This window comes from Camelus dromedarius, chromosome 8 (genome assembly GCF_036321535.1).
Source record: "Camelus dromedarius isolate mCamDro1 chromosome 8, mCamDro1.pat, whole genome shotgun sequence".
Taxonomy (NCBI): domain Eukaryota; kingdom Metazoa; phylum Chordata; class Mammalia; order Artiodactyla; family Camelidae; genus Camelus; species Camelus dromedarius.
The window spans coordinates 73,672,542-73,688,994 of record NC_087443.1 but is presented as its reverse complement, the minus strand read 5'-3'; the positions used below and the strand labels follow the sequence as shown (position 1 = coordinate 73,688,994).

Below are 16,453 nucleotides of genomic sequence, written 5' to 3'. Positions count from 1 at the left end.
GTGGAAGTCATTGCAGCGTTCCAAGAGTAAACGGAACTGATTATTATGTTCATCTGAACAGCACAACCCCCAAGGGACCAAAACAGGGGACCTTTCCCTGATACCAGAGAGAAGGCTGGGCTGAGATTAGATGCATGAGAGGCTGGCCGAGCAGGAAATGAATGGCCCCAATCAGGGGGGCTTGCTCATTAACAATAGCCCCGGGTAGCTGGTTCATAAGGGCTGTGTTCACAGCGACCTACAGCACTGCAGGCTTGGGAGAAGCGTCAGAAAGACAAGCCAGACTGTGCCTGATAAAGAAATTCAAAGCAGCGTGTCCTGAGAGTTGGCCCGCAAGTGGCCTATGTTGAGGGCACGCCTGCTTACAAGCACCCCCGAGGATTTAGATGTCTTTTGTTGTCACTTTTGCTGTTGCTAGGAATTCAGCACTGTGGTCCTTCCAAAACAGGGTTCTCTGTTATGCAGACCTGGCTGTCTGCAGCCCAAATCCCTTACAGCCCGACGCTGGGTGGGGCAAGCCCCCCTCCCCTCATCCAGGAGCAGATGCGCAAAGGGGGCCGCTGGGGTCCGCTTGGGGTCCAGGTCTGCTGAGGATGCAGGGGTAAAGAAAAGACCTCAGCACTAAACCACCCTCGCCGAGGAAGTCCTGGATCCCAGATAGCAGTGGAAAAGTACTCCCAGTCTTGGTTTTTAAAGATCCACTCCCCAACCCCCTACTTCCAAGGCTCCCTAAAAGCAGTGATTTTTTTTTTAACTGTGTACGATGGGAGGTTCTTCATCATTTTTACAAGCAGGCTCCCGTTTATTTAGGCAGACAGAACATCCAGTAACTCCGCCTTCTCTGTTAATATATAGGAGGTGGGTGTGGTGTGCAATTTAGAACTGCCATCCTAAGGGAGATTTAGCTGAGACTAAAAAGACCTACAGGAAGCTCCTCACTGCCTTAACAACAGCCCAGCTCCAAGAGCGGGCAGCAAATTATAACCATAACCATGAAAGACAGTTCTCATCCACAGTCACGTATCTTGGGACTCTGTGCCAGGGGAGCAGCTAGAATAACAAGGGAGGCACAGGGATTTCCAGGTTAACCGAGAGGGCTCCCCGTGGGACATTTGGGGGACCACAGTGGTATCTGTCCAAACACCGCCCCAGCTGCTCAAGCCACGTCCATGAGTGCACTGACACCGTCCCTGGAAAAACTGACCCTCTCATCACCTCAGCTGAGGAGACTGAGACCACCAAACTCTCAAATCACAAATGAGAAACCTGGGGTACACACCTGACTTCGGGGAGGGCACCTACAGGCTGGCCAGAGATTCATGACTTTGGTGTCCACACTTCAGAAATGAGTCGAGCTGGAGTCTCCACCTGGAAAGTCTCGACCATGAGATGTGCTGAAACTTGGGGGGTGGGCACTGGAGCTGAATGGACATATAGGTGTGGGCCAGGGGCACCCACCATGACCAGCTCCAGCTTTGTATAGACCAAAGGTGTGGGCAGCAGAAATGACATCCAGACAGGAGACTGAAGCCAGGGGTGAGAGGAGAGGGAAGGCGTATCACAGAGCAGAGGGTCAGGAGGCGAAGGGGCGTCTCCACCCCAGGTGGCTTGGATCCCTGCTCCATCCCCACCAGGCTCCTCTGTCCTCTTCCTTATTCTTGGATGTCTTTGAGACTGCTTGGTATAGCCCTGTAACTAAATCTCTCATTTATCTGAGCTAATTTGAGAGGAATTCTGTTCTTTTCAACTAGACAGAGCCTAAGCAAAGCCTGGTTATGTAACAAACATTCTCCACCCCTTTACTGTTCTCTATAACCTAGATTTCACCCTCACCCGCTTTCCCTTACCAAGAAAAGGGAAGACCATATTTTGCTACATTTTCATTTCCTCAAAGCCCAGTAATTAACAAACATAATCTTTAGTGAAGAATCTCGTATTTCCAGATTTACTACCTAACTGGATGGTGAGCCTATGCAATACACCAGCAACACAATTTGTGTGAGGGTTTGGGTAACTTTAATGTGCAGTGTCAAAAAATAAACTTAATTCAGTTTTCCTAATGACCAAACAGCTGAAAATCTGGCTACTGGGTAGTTTATTTTGGTTGTTAAATAAGCCAAATAGTTTTGCTTTCTCTTAATATGTCATTTACTCAGTTTTTTGATTAATATAAAGATAAGGTAAAAAAAATTTAATCCTAAAAATGTCAAACTCGTAGCACATGAAGATACGGCTTAGCTTGGGGAGAATTTATAACAATGGTATTATAATCAATGGCAAAGACTGTAGCATTCTTTACACAATCACACTTCCTTAACTGCCAGAATGTTCCCAAACTGACAATGAGTTATGGAACTTTTTTCCAATTTATGTTTTACATCTGCTTTTGCCCATTTTTGCCTCTAGTTAATAGTGGTTGGTCAAGGAGTCTGTGGTTGATTTTTGAATTGCCCATACTGTGGGCATATTAGCCCCAAATGTGGGACTGGGCAATCAGTGGTGACAATGTTTCAGATTCACTTTGCCTTACAGCCAAGAGCTGCCCTTCCCGTGTGCCTGGGAAGCACAAGAGCTCTGATGTGCGAGACTGATACTCATTTTCAGCACAAGGGACAGCGGCAATGGGCTGGCCCCAGAGGTAAGGTACTTACCATCCGTGCACTGGCTCTTCTTAGGGCTAAAAGTTTATTCTGTCTAGTGTCTTCCAGGCTTAATTTGGTCAAGAGAAAAATCAGTTGGGTGCAACTGAGATTTTCAAAATCTAGTCATCTAAGTTCTGCCCCATCCCCTAAAGCAGAAACTGAATACTCTACCTAGGAAGGCTTCCTTAATTTCAGTCTTGTCTGTCCGCCGGATAATTTTCACCACACAAATAACAGCCAGAGGTGTGAGGAAAGAAATTGCCTGGAAGAAATAACAAATAATCCCTTATGAGGACAGCAGTTTGCTATCAGAGGACTGACTGATAATTAGTTCCAGTTAGCTTCGTTTAGACTCACTAGTTGAATGATCTCACTGAACTCCTGACCTCCAACTAAGAAGGATTTATATCTATACTTAGAGGCTCCATAGACTTGAAAACTCGGAGGTCTGATTATGGGTTATAATTGATTTGTAATTGCTGGGAGCCACGTTGAAATTGGTGGCTTTTTAAACAGAAAAGGATAGTGTATAATTATAATGACTCATCTTTGCCAGGAACCCTCGTCACGTCCTCCCCCGCAGAGGGGTGGAAGAACCCTTGGCCTCCCACCCCCAGCACTCTGGCAGCATGGGAGCACGTGGGACTTGCTTAGAGTCAATTGATTCATTCCCTTTTGGTGTTCTTTTGTTGAATAGTCATTTCCTCTGCAAAGCTGAGGATAGTCCTATTGTATAAAGTCTCCTTCCACCATCCCCTTCTCTCCTCTGGACCAAAACACACAGAAGTGCAATAAGTGTTTAATGGATCAAGCTGGTGGGATTCAGATGCAAACAACAGTCATTAGCAAATCTTCTATGAGGCGGAACTATGTCTAGGTACCATCAGGAAGTGGAGTCTCTTAAATCTTCATGCTGGCTCTGTGACTATCTTTGTCAGGCTTGGGGACTCCATCATGTGCCTGAGGACACACAGCTGGTGAGAAGCCAGGCCAGGCTTTGGAGGCCAGGCTTTCTGCGTCCTGTACCTAGTCCTTAATCAATATTCCATAATTAGCACATTGTTTTCAGCATTCCAACAACCAAGAAAAAAGGTATTTATGTTACTTTCTTATAACAACTCAGGATAACAATCAAAAGGGATTAAATAGCTCACAGATCCACAACTGAGCTCACAGATGGTGGTGGGACGGGTGGGGTGTGGCAACTATTGACCAATGGTGCTCACACTTTGGGAAATCGCTACCCATGCTCTCTAGTCGATGTCATTTTCTGGAAAGGGGCTTTTCAGTAGGGCCAAGGCATGAGTAGAAGATACTTTTCTTTTTACAAAAACAGAATTCAACCAAATGAGCACCGTCTTTCAAAATAAATAGGTATGCCCTACACACTTGCTACAATAGACTGCCAGAGCTCAAAGCATCTTGGGGACTCCTCTTTGGGAGCTGTCTTCAGAGACAGCCCATGAGAAACCCTTCTCCTTACTGGCCAGTTTCTTTCTGACCACAGGTGGTAGTAACCAGCTCAAAGAGTTTGTCAGCAGTGGCCCTGAATGACTTGGCTATTAAAACACCACATCACTAAGTCCTACCACCAAGGAGGGGATTCAGAAGGCTACAGCATGGGTCTTAAGGCAGCCGTACAAGAGGAGGCTCAGAACTGAAACAGAGAAGCAGAGGATTTCCCCAGGGGTGGCTCACAAAGGCAATACTCCCTTGTGAATGAATAGTTCCGGCAAGTCTGTGAGTTTCCACAGGTGCCTGGGTGGCACTCACACCTGAATACCTGCTGACTCGGTACAAGGCTGCATCCTTCAAACATACACAGGGCAGCTCAAGGAATCGACACTGTGTAACAGGCATCTCAAAGGATACTGATACTGGTGACTGAGAAACACTGTGTCAGTTTTCATTCACACATTCACTGTTTACAGAGCAATGACTGAAGACCCTGCTTACAGAAGCCCAAAGCTACAGTCAAGGTTGAAGAAATTCTTAGCTTTTTTGTTTCCTCTCGCTTTGGGCACTGAAGACCACTTATTTCTGCCAAATAGGAGAAAGTAGCTCACTGAACAGTAAACAGGGCTGCAATGACCCCACCGACAGTCAAACCTTAAATATGAAGATGGAAGAAAACCCTATTAGACAATCCCAGATGTCAATACTCTGAAGTTAGACAGAAACGGAACCCTGGAGAAAATACGATATGGGAAGACATTCCCTCTGAGGCTCTGGTGGCTGCCTGCGGGGAGGACCCTGAGTGGACTGTGCCGACCACACAGGAGACGGGGGGCACTACGTGGGAGACCCGCAGCTCCCAGCCCACGAGTGGGAGACCCGCAGCTCCCAGCCCACGAGTGGGAGCTGAAGAAGGCATCAGAGCTGCCCAGCGGCTCCAAGCTCATGGTCTGATGACCAAGGGGGTCTCTTTAGCACTGCTCGCTGCCTCAGCTCTCCTGCTCCTCATTACAGCCCCACCAGACTGCACTTAATGCAACCTGTTCTGTGACTTTCCTAGGTAGATGCACATTGGGCTGTTTTCTAGAACCACTAACAAACCAATGTTAAGCCAATGTTAAGCACCCAGGAGGGCTCAGGGCTCTCCTCATGAGCTCCTCAGGTGAGGGATTGCAGCCATCAGATGAGACACAGCCCCCACCCAGGCAGCCACAGCAGAAATGTCTGCACATGACTGTGACATGTGGCCGGGGTGGGGGACAGGTGGGGGTCCTTCTCCCCGCCAGTCATCCTAATGGCATGTGGGCTCCAGTCCCCTTCCATCTTCCTAGAAACATATCTGCCATATCCTTGAGCAGCACAGTCCTCAAATCAGGACAGAGACATATTTATGTTTATCATCTGCTCCCCTTTCTACAAATATTTTTCAACCAAAAGTCGGAATCAAGAGATGAGCCCCAGAAGTCAACACATTAGGGAAAGAACTTCCTCCTGTGCAAAAAGCACCTCTGAAGTGAGTGAAAGAGGGATAAAGAGAGAAAAGGCACCCCTTTCACTCAGCAAGCCAGACTGAGTTAACCCAGTGCACGCCCCTTCCACGTTCTGTCAAAAGCCTTCAGAAGCCTCTGTTCCGCTGCCTGAGCCCGAGGAGAAAGTGAAGATGGACACAGAGACACAGGGGTGGGGAGTGGTTACTTCTACCTCCAAACAGGTGTGGAGATGGAGGACAGACAGCATTTCCCCCAGCACTGTTTTCCCTTAGGTTAATATTTCCATGGCTTTAAAAAAAAAAAAAAGTTTGAAAATCCTGAGAACAACCCAGGGGAAAGGCAGTGAATGGTCTGTGCTTATTAAATGGGACCTGAGAGAGACCGAAAAAATGAACTCCAGCCACTCACTGCTGCAGGATGCAGGGCCCATACTGGCCCCTCTCTATTCTCCACATGTTGTCCACACGAGGTATGAAAGGACAGGGCCACTGAATGTACATTCGTAGGTTAGAGGACAAAGGCTGACATGTTCTGAAAACTTACTAACGACATGATCTGTTCCATGCACTTCGTGTAAATTAATTCATCCAATCCTCAAGCAACCCCTATGAATGACGCTCCTTACTTAACGGACAGAAAACTAAGGCACAGAGAGGTTAAGCAACCTGCTAAAAGCCACACAGCTAATAAGCAGTAAAGTGGGCATTTGCACACAGACTGTTTAAATCAAGCTCTGTGCTTTTAACCACAGTAATATAGCAGCTCTCACCTCAGAAGGAAGCAGCATTAATAAAACATGGTATATGCCTTTACTCTGGAGTCAGAGAAGGAAGGAAGGGCGTTCATTCCAGGAACATGGGTAAATCACAGAAGTGTCATTGGCAGCTGTCATAGATTAAGCACGTACTATGTGTTAGGGGCTTTCCTCACATTGTCTAAGCCTCTAGCTACTCTGTTGGGGGAAACATCCTCCTTGTACAGAAAACAAAACTGGAACTCAGGGAGATACATGAACACACAAATGCACGCCGCTGATGGGACCAGGACACCCCAACCTGGCTGCCATGCTACCTGCAGTGGAGTCCTGAATCACAGTGATCACCTTAGGCCAACAGACGCATCTTACAGATGGGAAAACTGAGGCTGGGGTCATTCTTGCACTAAAGGACACTTAGTAAACTACCGATTGAATGCACTATGCAGCACCTACACATCAAGATAATATATAGAAATCATTAAGCAGGGTCTAGAACGTGGCTGGTTTTGCGTGATGCTCTTCCACAGGTGGGGAGGCCAGAACCCTGTGAAGGAAAATCTAGGGAACAGGCTCAGATTAAGGGGAGCCAGGTTCAAGCCCCAGCTCTGACATTTATCAGCTCTGTGACCTTCAGTATGTTACTTAACCTATTTACCTTTGAATCTCAGTGTCCTCAACTGTAAAATGGGTACAATGATGATATACATAGCAAAGCATTGTTGCAAGAATTTAAATTCACTATGGCTTCTTATGTACCACACACTAAGTGAAGCACTGTAAGTCTATTATCCCATTTGATGCTCTCAACGCCCCAGGGAGGGAGGGAAGTGCTGTTAAATCCTCCCTTTTACAGATAAGGAAACTGAGGCACTGAGAGGGGAGGGGATTTTCTCAACTCATGTAGCTAGCTAGTAATTAGCAAAGCTGGGAGCTGACCGAGGCAGTTCACTCTGCAGCCCCATCGATTGCTCACCTACGGAGCCCAGCAGAGAGCAAGCTTCCACGAAATGCTGGTTGCTGTTCCCGGGGAAACCTGTTAACAGATGACCCAAAGCAGGCTCCTGTGACCAGACATAAGCTCCTGCCCATCTGTGCCCTTAGGTCTGGGCGGTGCAGGGAGGTCCGGGGCACAGAAAAGCCTAATTTGTCCAGGCATCTTACCCAGGCCCTACAGGACCAACGTCTCCAACAAGAGCCACCAATGAAACCAACACAGGAAGTGCCATCCACCCCCAGCCGTGCTACACCGGGTGAGCCCTGGGCACTGATACAGGGCACTGTGCTGCCAGGATGCTTCTGAGAATCAGCCAAGCAGGGAGCAGCATGTCTGAAGGTAAAGGCATGAGTGTGCCAAGAACATCTATCCACTGGAGGGGTCAGAACCAGAGCACCTGATGTTAGGATGTTAGCCAGAGGAGAGCTTGTCACCGGGGTCCCTGCACATCAGACAAAACAATGGGCCCAGAGTGCCTTAACTTCCGGCATCGGACAGAACGGTGTGCTGTACGGTGCTCCTGGTGATGGCTCCCGACGCACAGACACCTGGGAAAGCCTTGCTGTGGGCGAACCATTACAGCGCATCGCAAAGTAGAGAGCTGAGTTTTCAAAAGCATCTAAAAATTAAACCGTCTATCAAAAGCCATCTCTGTCTCTTTTCCTTCCCTCCTCCCCGCTAAATTGACTTTATTTCTGTCTCCCTTAGAAGACTTGAGAAGAGAAAACCCTGTTATCAGATCAACACAATATCAGTAATATTCTACAGAAGTACATCTTCTGGACATATCATGGCTGGAGCAAAAAGAGACCAGGGCCAAGGACAGGGCTTGGGTAGATTTTTTTTTTTAAGCCAAGGAAGGAAATGGGGAAATGGCTACCATTTCTTCAGCTTCCTACCTGAGTCGTGCCAGTCCTTCGTGGGCTTTCCTGAGACGCTGCACTGTCTGACTTGTGTTCGTGTCTGTGTCCCCACAAGACGAGAAACTGCACCTTATTCAGCTTTGCACCTCCACTATCTGCCACCGTGCTCAGCCCAAGGAAGATGCTTTGTAACTGTCTGTTGAATTAAGCAATAATTAACTAACCTGGAGTCTGTCCACCATTTGCCTCTACCCCTGCCTCCCTCCACCCCCTTCACCACCCAGCACTCGAAGCAAATTCCTTTACACCTGCTCTTCTGTGTGTGACACGCTGCACTCACCACCTCACCTGAGCCCCCAAGGAGGCAGCACTCAATGGCTCCAAGAGGGTCTGCACTCTGGCCACTGGTGTTCAGATCCTGGTCCAGCCACTGGCGGTCATAAACCTTGGATAAGTTGTTCGATTTCATGACAGTTTCACTTTCTCCACTAAAATTACGGGATAACAAAAGTGCCAACCTCAAAGGACCCTGAGGGGATTCACCGAGATGCTGTTCGTAACACGATGAGCACAGCTGCTGTTCTCCAGAGACGAGGGCTGCTGTTGTGACCACCGTGACGGTGATGATGATAATGGGGCTCCCTGAAAGTTCTCCTGAGCCTCTCCTCTGGCCCCTTCCAGATTCTATTCGACTTCAGAGTACTGTCTCTCCCAGGAGCCTGCAGGGGTCAAGTCCGATTTGACTTCTCACCACCTGCAGCTCGTACAGCCTTCTTCACCCACAATCAGCTCCTGGAAGTGTTCTCTGCATGCACAGAGACATGAACACTAAAGACAACAACAGAGGGTTTACTAAAAAAAGCAACACCCAAGACCAGCTGAATCTCCCTACACCAAAAAGTAGGCTTTCAAAGATGCTCGGATAAACTCCACACGTTCAGAAAGAAAGCATGATCTCTTCTGAATAAGGGAGCAAGCAGCTGATGGCTTGGGAACATCCAGGAAATGTTAAGTCAGGACTCAGTGTGCGAGAAAAGAGTTTTCAGCCTGTCTCTCTGGTCAACAGAAACCCAGAGTCATCAAGGGAAACAAGTTATCGGAATCACACGGTCCACCCACACCAAGGTTCATGTTGACAGATAATGTCACCTGACGGTGCCAAATACAGAGAAAATGCCAGTCGGGGCTTCCTAATGAGGTCATTACCATTTCTTCCTCATTTAATTCCCTAATATTCTGATATTATTTTTGTGACATTTGACCAAGTAGTTCCTTTAAAACACACACACACATACACAAACACAACTCCAAAAATACTAATTTCCCAAACAAAGAAACACCTGGGTTAATAGCAGCTGCCTTTAAAAAACACTTTGGTTAGAAAATTAGCAAGTTTGCCTTCGGATTAAAATATTCCAACCAAAAGTAGAGGAGATCCCAAGATCGTGTTTATGCATTAAATGATGAAATTTGAGCTTTCTAAGGAAACCAGGCTCTTTTTTAAAAACAGTGAAAACATGCTCCGTTACAAATCCTCCTATAAACACCAGAAGGTCTGAAAGGATCAAAAGCAGACAAATGGTATCTTGTATTAAACTCTTAATAAAAGCCAGGAGAACAAATCTAATTTATGGGATGACAAAGCATTTTCCATCTTGTGTTACAGGTACTCTAAATGTATCTACGGCTTTCCTTGGGTTATTGTGGAATCGCACTAAATCTTGTGAGCAAATGAATGAAATTCATCAACTTCTATTAACAAAACAAAAGGTTGAGCTTATTTCATTAGGAGATTAGCGGGTATGAATCAGTGTTTGTGGCTGAATACCCTTCTATTCTCTGAGCATCACAGCTCTGAATAACTCCTTTACTGCCCCCTTCCCACCACTGCCAACATGCAAATGTGCCCCCCTCCTATTCGTGTCTGCAGCCAGAATATTTGTGGCATTTGGATCTAGACTTCAAAACAATCCATTGTTCATAAATCTAGGACACAGCCACAAATTTCTCACAACATCTCATATGAACATTCAGCTCCAAATTGTGTTTTACAGCCCAGGAAATGTGAAATCTTTGAAGAATGGGGATAAGTGACAAACAGAAGCTCCCCCCTATTAAAACTATGGGATGAACTAGTTAGACACACACTAGTTACTTTATTGCTAGGATTTAAGGAAGGTTTGAGTTAGAGCAGAAATGATAACAAAAAAAAAATTGATTTTAATACTCAAGTGTAACATAATGCCCTACTCACAAGCACCCTGAATTTTTCAATTGCCTTGGTATTCCCAAAAACCCAGTTTACTTTCCAGCAGAAAAGTCATTATGAAAAAGCAATTAAAATAACACTCAAACACTCATGTAGTGTTCTGGGCACTTCGAGCTGTTTGCAGACCCAAAGATCTTTCCAATCATCACTGACGAATAAGATTGCCTCCACAAAATCAGAGGGATTTCTTTCAAAATACAAAAATATTCCTCATATGCTCTGTGAAAGCTCTGAAACAGTCACTTAAGTTCCCAGAGGCAGAAGACACAGCGGCATGGCAATAAGACTAAACTTTGAGCTACAAGGTTGCCCATCCAAAAGCTACATTATTGTTCTGTAACAAGAGGCAGCTTCAGAATTTTCTCTGCTACAGAGAAGCCTGATGGCAATTCTCCAGGAGCCAGGAAGCATCAGCAAGGAGTCCTGGACACTCAGCTCCCGACTGCAGGGCAGAGTCTCCTGGCTAAGAGCGGGGCTCAGAGCTGGCTGTGAATCCTGGCTCTGCAGCTCTCTGGCTGTGTGGCTTTAGGCAAGTTCCTTCATCTCTCTGGGATGCAGTTCTGCATCTGCAAAATTCGGGCAATAATGACATCTTCCTCCCTGGGATACTGAGTGGGACTACATGAAATAATCCTTTCTTAAGCTCTCAGCAAAGGGCCTGCACATAGTAAGGGAAGCGTAACAGGCTGTAATTGACATGGAGCAGGGTGAGGAGGTACAAATATTCCCAGTATATCCACCAGCTATCTGGATGCTTGCCCGTTTATCCTAGGAGCAGAGACATGAGATGCTATCCTGGGGTTGAGTCACACACAGCGGTCTCATCACTGGTCAACTGATCAGCAAAAACCAGGAAAGTGGTTAACAGAGCTATCTGTGGTACCTGAGTTAGGCTAAATTGAGGTTTACTTTAAAAGGAGATGGAGCAGGAAACTCTGTTCACTAGTTTCAAGTCTTGTTTTACTGTTTTGGGAAACAACTCGGCATAGCTCAGGTAAGCAGGTCCCTTCTCTTTCCAAAGTGTCAGGCAGTTACTTCTCACATGACCAAGTGGCATCTCTCCTGAGCTGGAACTGAATTTTAATTTGAGGGGCTGCTCACTTTTTTTTTTTTTTAAGCTGCTCACCATCATCAGCAGGGGTTGGAAAAGCAGAAATGAAAACCCGTTTTGTTCATACTCAGGAGAGTGTTCAAATCATCCATGAAATCAGGGTACTTACAAACATGAGGCGGGTAGGTATGTTGTCTGACTGCACCAGAGGATTTTTATAGAGCCAGATCTCTTCAGGCTGGATAACTCTCTGGAATGGATCCAAAAACTCTGTAAAACTGAAACAAAGCAAAGAAAGAGGCATGAAGGCAGAGCATTGGAGAAGGCAGCTCTTGCACGTGCCCAGGTGGACAGTCCAGCCTCAGGGGAAGGGGAGGGGAGGACAGGCTCCCGGGCTGATGGTTCTCGGCCAGTTCCAACCGAAAGATGGAAAGAATGACTGAGACTGTAGCATCTTCTGTCCCCACCTGCCAGCAAGGACCAACTCTGGGCATAAGAGAGCAGCTGTGAGGCTGACATACAAGGACCCTAAGAACTTGGGGTTCCAAAGTGAGCCGGAAGTTGGAAGTCCAGAATAGTGGCTCGGACAGGGGCCAGGCAAGGCCAGCAGCACAGACCCTGGGAATTAAACGGACTTGAGCTGAAGCAAAGGCGAAGGAGCAGAAAGAGCTGGCGGCGTTCTTTTCTTCATGTTACCCGGACAGCGCCCCGCCTCCCTCGCCACCACCAGGGGGCAGAGTGAGAAAGAAAAGCTTCCAAGAGAAGACAGCAGATTGGGACAGGAGAGACTCAGAGAAGAAGGATGGAAGGGAAAGGAGGAGCGAGGTGCATTCTGGGGCTGCTGCCAGGAAACCAGACAGCTTTAAGCATCCCCCGCCTCAGCTTGTCCTGGGAACCCACAACACCCAGGTGGAGGAAAGACTCACCACCAAGAGGAAAACTGGGGGAAGGACAGACAGAGACTGCAGGGATGGGGTTTGCTTTGTCACCTCTCGGCCATAGGGCCACCTCCCGGCTCTCCAGCCCAATTCTCCACCTGGTGAATTCAGTTCAGAATGGCTTGAGATGCGGCCGGAGAGAGCACAGGGGCCGGGTGACTCTGGGTTTGAGTGCCAGCCTAAGGAATCTGGCTTTTGAACCAGTGAGGAATTTGGCAGAGAAGCATGGAATGAAATTTACAATGCAAGATAGTGGTGAGAATGGGGAATTGGAGCAGAACAGAGAAGGGAAGGCAGAGGCAGTTAGGAGGCTATGACAGCTGTCCCGGCAAGAGACGCCTAAAGAGAGGAGAAGAGGGCAGGACAGAATGGAAGAACACGCAAGCGGGAGGTAGGGGTGGCCAAAGCTGATTCCAAGGCCTCTGTCTTGGGCTTCCAGGAAAAGGCGCACCGTTACCCAGATGAGGAGTAGGAGGTCGGGGGTGAGGAGGAGGAGGTCAGCTGTCTCTGCATCTGGGAAACCACCCTGGTGACCAACAGTTTCCCGATTCGCCCAGGAGGACTCTCTCCTGAAAGTTCTGTGTCCCAGGAAACCCTGCAGCCTTAGGAACAACCTTGACAGTGGATCATCCTAAAGCCATCCCAGCCCCTGGGCAGAATCAGGGGTCTCACAGCCTTGGTTTCTATCCCAGACTTGGGCTTTTGTATAATCATGATCTGCTGGTATGGCTAGCTACACCGGGAGGGCATGGAGGGTGGGGGCCACTCCAGGGCTGTGTGCTCAGAGCCCAGCAGGACGGGACTCTCGGTGACTGCACATCTGATTTCTGTCCGGGACTCTGAACAGGTGCCACAGAAAATATCCTCAGTCTGATCAGCCTCACGCTGAATTCTCTTATGTATCAGAAAGAGACCTAAAATTCAACCTGTCTTTTGTGTCTCTCTCTATCTGTCTCTCCCTCTTTCTCTGTCTCTCTTCCTTCTTCTCTTCCCCTCCCTGTGCCCCGAGCTGAGGTTTTAAGTCCTAAAACTCTGTCCCTCTGTGTACTTATGTAATTTCAAGAAGAAAGAAAGTGGTGCCGGCCCATGACTGTTTCGCTCAGCACTGTGCCTGGAACATGCCTCTCGAAGGATCTTATTCCAAGTGCACTGAGATCCCTTTATCTGTGTACAAGTTAACTTATGCTAAGGGCCCTCCAAGCCTCCTCCAAAACGAAGCACGGGAAGCATGCTGTCTGGGCGCTGGGTAACTGCTCTCTGCCCCAGCCCTGCCATCACGCTGCTCTGGGCCTCAGAATAAGCCACTTCTCCTCACTGGGCCTCAGTGTCCTCACCTGCAACACGGGAAGTTGGACTAAGTCAGAGGTGTCAAATGGAGATGGGTCAGAACCATCTAGAGACACCCCACCCCAGACCGACAGTCTTGGTATGAACGGGGCCTAGTATGTGGATTATAAAACACTCCCCAGGTGATCTGAAGGGCCCAGCACTGAGCAGATGATCCCAAATGGTCCTGAACCCTTATCCCCAAGGAGAGGAGACTGAGAGACTTAACTCTCCACCTTAACAATTCTTCCATCAGCTGCAGGACAGGTTCATCCATGTTCAAATTTCAGCTCTGGCTGTGTGGCTCTTAGTGAGTTCCTTAACATCACTGAGCCTCAGTCACCTTACCTGTAAAATGGGCACACCTTATAGAGTGGGAATAAAAACTAAATGAAACAACATAGAGAAAGTACCTAACAGGGCATGAACAGAAACCAGCATTTTATCATCATTATCATTTTACTCTAGACTCCACCTGCAAGCTTTCAGTCCAGTAAAAGTTTTCAGGCTTTTTGGGGTTTTTTGTTTGTTTGTTTGTTTGTTTCATTTTGTGACAACCTCTTCACTGTTCCCGGGTGTTTTCAAAACATTTTAAATATAACTAAATAAAAAGAATTTTGTTTGACAGATGTTCTGAAGAATATATAACCTACTTGCGAAACCCAAAGCTTCCAAAATATTCCAGTTACTATGGCTGCATCACAACTTACCCCAAAACTTAATGTCTTAAAATAATCATTTTGTTTTTGCTCATGATTTTGTGGATTAGGAAACAGAGAAGGGTCCAGCTAGGCAGAGCTCTTAGAATCTCTCATGTGGTCACAGCAGGCAGACATCAGCCAGGCAGCATCACCTGAAGGCTCGACTCGGCCTTCAGGTCAAGGATGGTCCCTCACGTGGCCACGGTCGGCACTGGCTGCCAGCTGGGAGCTCTGGGGCTGCCTCCTGGAGCACCTTCGAGCCCCTCTCCAGCACCGTCATCTCAGCAGAGTCAGAATTCTTCATGGCTACTGGCTTCACCCAGAATGGGGGTCCCAAGAGAATCAGGCAAAAGCTGAATGGCTTTTCTGACCTAGATGCAGAAGTCCTGTAGCATCACTAGGTGACAAGTCCTCAGCACAGCCCAGATTCCAGAGAGGGGAACCGACTCCACCTCCTGGTGGGGGCGTGGCAAAGTCTCATTAGAGAAAAGCAGGTAAGATGAGAGATATGGCTGCAGCCACTAACGATCCTGCAGTCCCCACTCTAAGAGACTCCAGAACCTGGATTCCTGTTTCCTCCCCTTACAGCCGGCCGCGGGGCCGGAGAGCTGGCTCACCGCCAAGCACTGTCCTTGCTCAAACTCCCAGAGGTTACTATCCTCCTGGCAATTTTTTAAAGCCTCATGCACCCAGCCTTTTGCACGATTCCTCACCCCATCCAGTGTGGCTGTGACCAGAACACATCTATCAAGCAAACTAGACCCTCTGGGAGCATCGGCACCAAGAAAGATGTCCCTTCTCCAGCCACGTGCCAGCCACCAGTGTCTGCAACTGAGAATCCAGTCAGCTCGGCAGCTGCACAGAGACCATGGGTCTCAGAATGCAAATGGGAGATGAGGTGGGCACGTGGTGGGATGGAAAGCCCTGGAAACATGAAAGGGTGTTCCCAAGAGAGGCCACACCAGGTCTGGAAACATCCTTCCTTGAGCTCTTTGCAAGCGGTGTGGAAACCAGGAAAGGGAAACCCTGCTTCCAGGTGAGTTCAGGCACAGCCCCAGCTGCCTGCTCACCAGGGCTCATTACACACTGAGGACTGAGGACTCCCAGCAGCGGGTGTGGTCACGGCTTCCCGAATGCTAACGTGCTCAGGCACCACCTGGGGGTTTTTGTGACTGCAGATACAACAGGTCCAGGGAGGGGACTGAGGGCTGGCATCTCCAGCAAGGTTCTCGGTGAACTCTTGACTGCTGGGGAGTGTGTGAAACCATTTAGCTTCCTTTAATTTCCAATAAATACGATGCAGAGGAAAACATCTCAGTGCTGCTGATCTGTGGACCAAACCTGGAGTTGTCAGAGGCCAGGGCATCAGCATTACCTAGAAGGGAGCTTGTTAAAAATGAAGAATCCTGGGCCCCAGCCCGGAGCTACTGAATCAGAATCTTCATTTTTTAACAAGATCGGTGTGAGCACTACAGTTGGAGGTGGAGCCCTCAGGGAAAACCAGCGCTTCCCAACTTCAGCCATTTAAGAACCACGTGGACTGGTTTTGCCTGACCCTCCATCCACCTGCACTGTAACTTTTCTTCGACTTTGCAAACTAAAATGAGTTTATTCTAGAAGAAACGTCATGTCACTGAATTATGAAACTGGCATTCCCTCCATAAACAGCTGGTAAATGTCATAACAAATACAATGAAAAGAAAAGTATGCTCTTCAATTCCACCTGAATGCTGTAGCCTCTGGGCGGAGGCCTGCCTACTCCATGAGGGTCAACGAGACCTTCCCACGCAAGACGGGAGGATGGAAGGAGAGGAGGCGGGGGGAGTGCGCCCTCTCCGTGGTGCGCAGTCAGGAGGGTCAAGTCTAGGTATAAGCTGAACTCTCCTTGGAAAGCCCCTACAATCACCTCCAGCAGCACTGGTGTCACAGGAGAGACAGAAAGGAAGATGAACAACAAAAATGACAAC

At 47.9% G+C, this 16,453-nt stretch overlaps 1 protein-coding gene across 2 annotated transcripts in view; it reads right to left on the bottom strand.

The window, feature by feature from the left end:
• PLPP4 (phospholipid phosphatase 4) overlaps positions 1 to 16,453 on the bottom strand; it is a 114,405-nt gene that overhangs the window by 57,178 nt on the left and 40,774 nt on the right. The window contains exons 2-3 of one of the 2 annotated variants that reach the window (XM_010997931.3): positions 11,691 to 11,799; positions 2,814 to 2,904 (exon numbers count right to left, since the gene is read on the bottom strand). In XM_010997931.3, coding sequence (XP_010996233.2) covers positions 2,814 to 2,904; positions 11,691 to 11,799 — 200 coding nt within the window. The remainder of the gene's footprint in view (positions 1 to 2,813; positions 2,905 to 11,690; positions 11,800 to 16,453) is intronic. The other variant, XM_031461870.2, reaches the window with a different exon arrangement.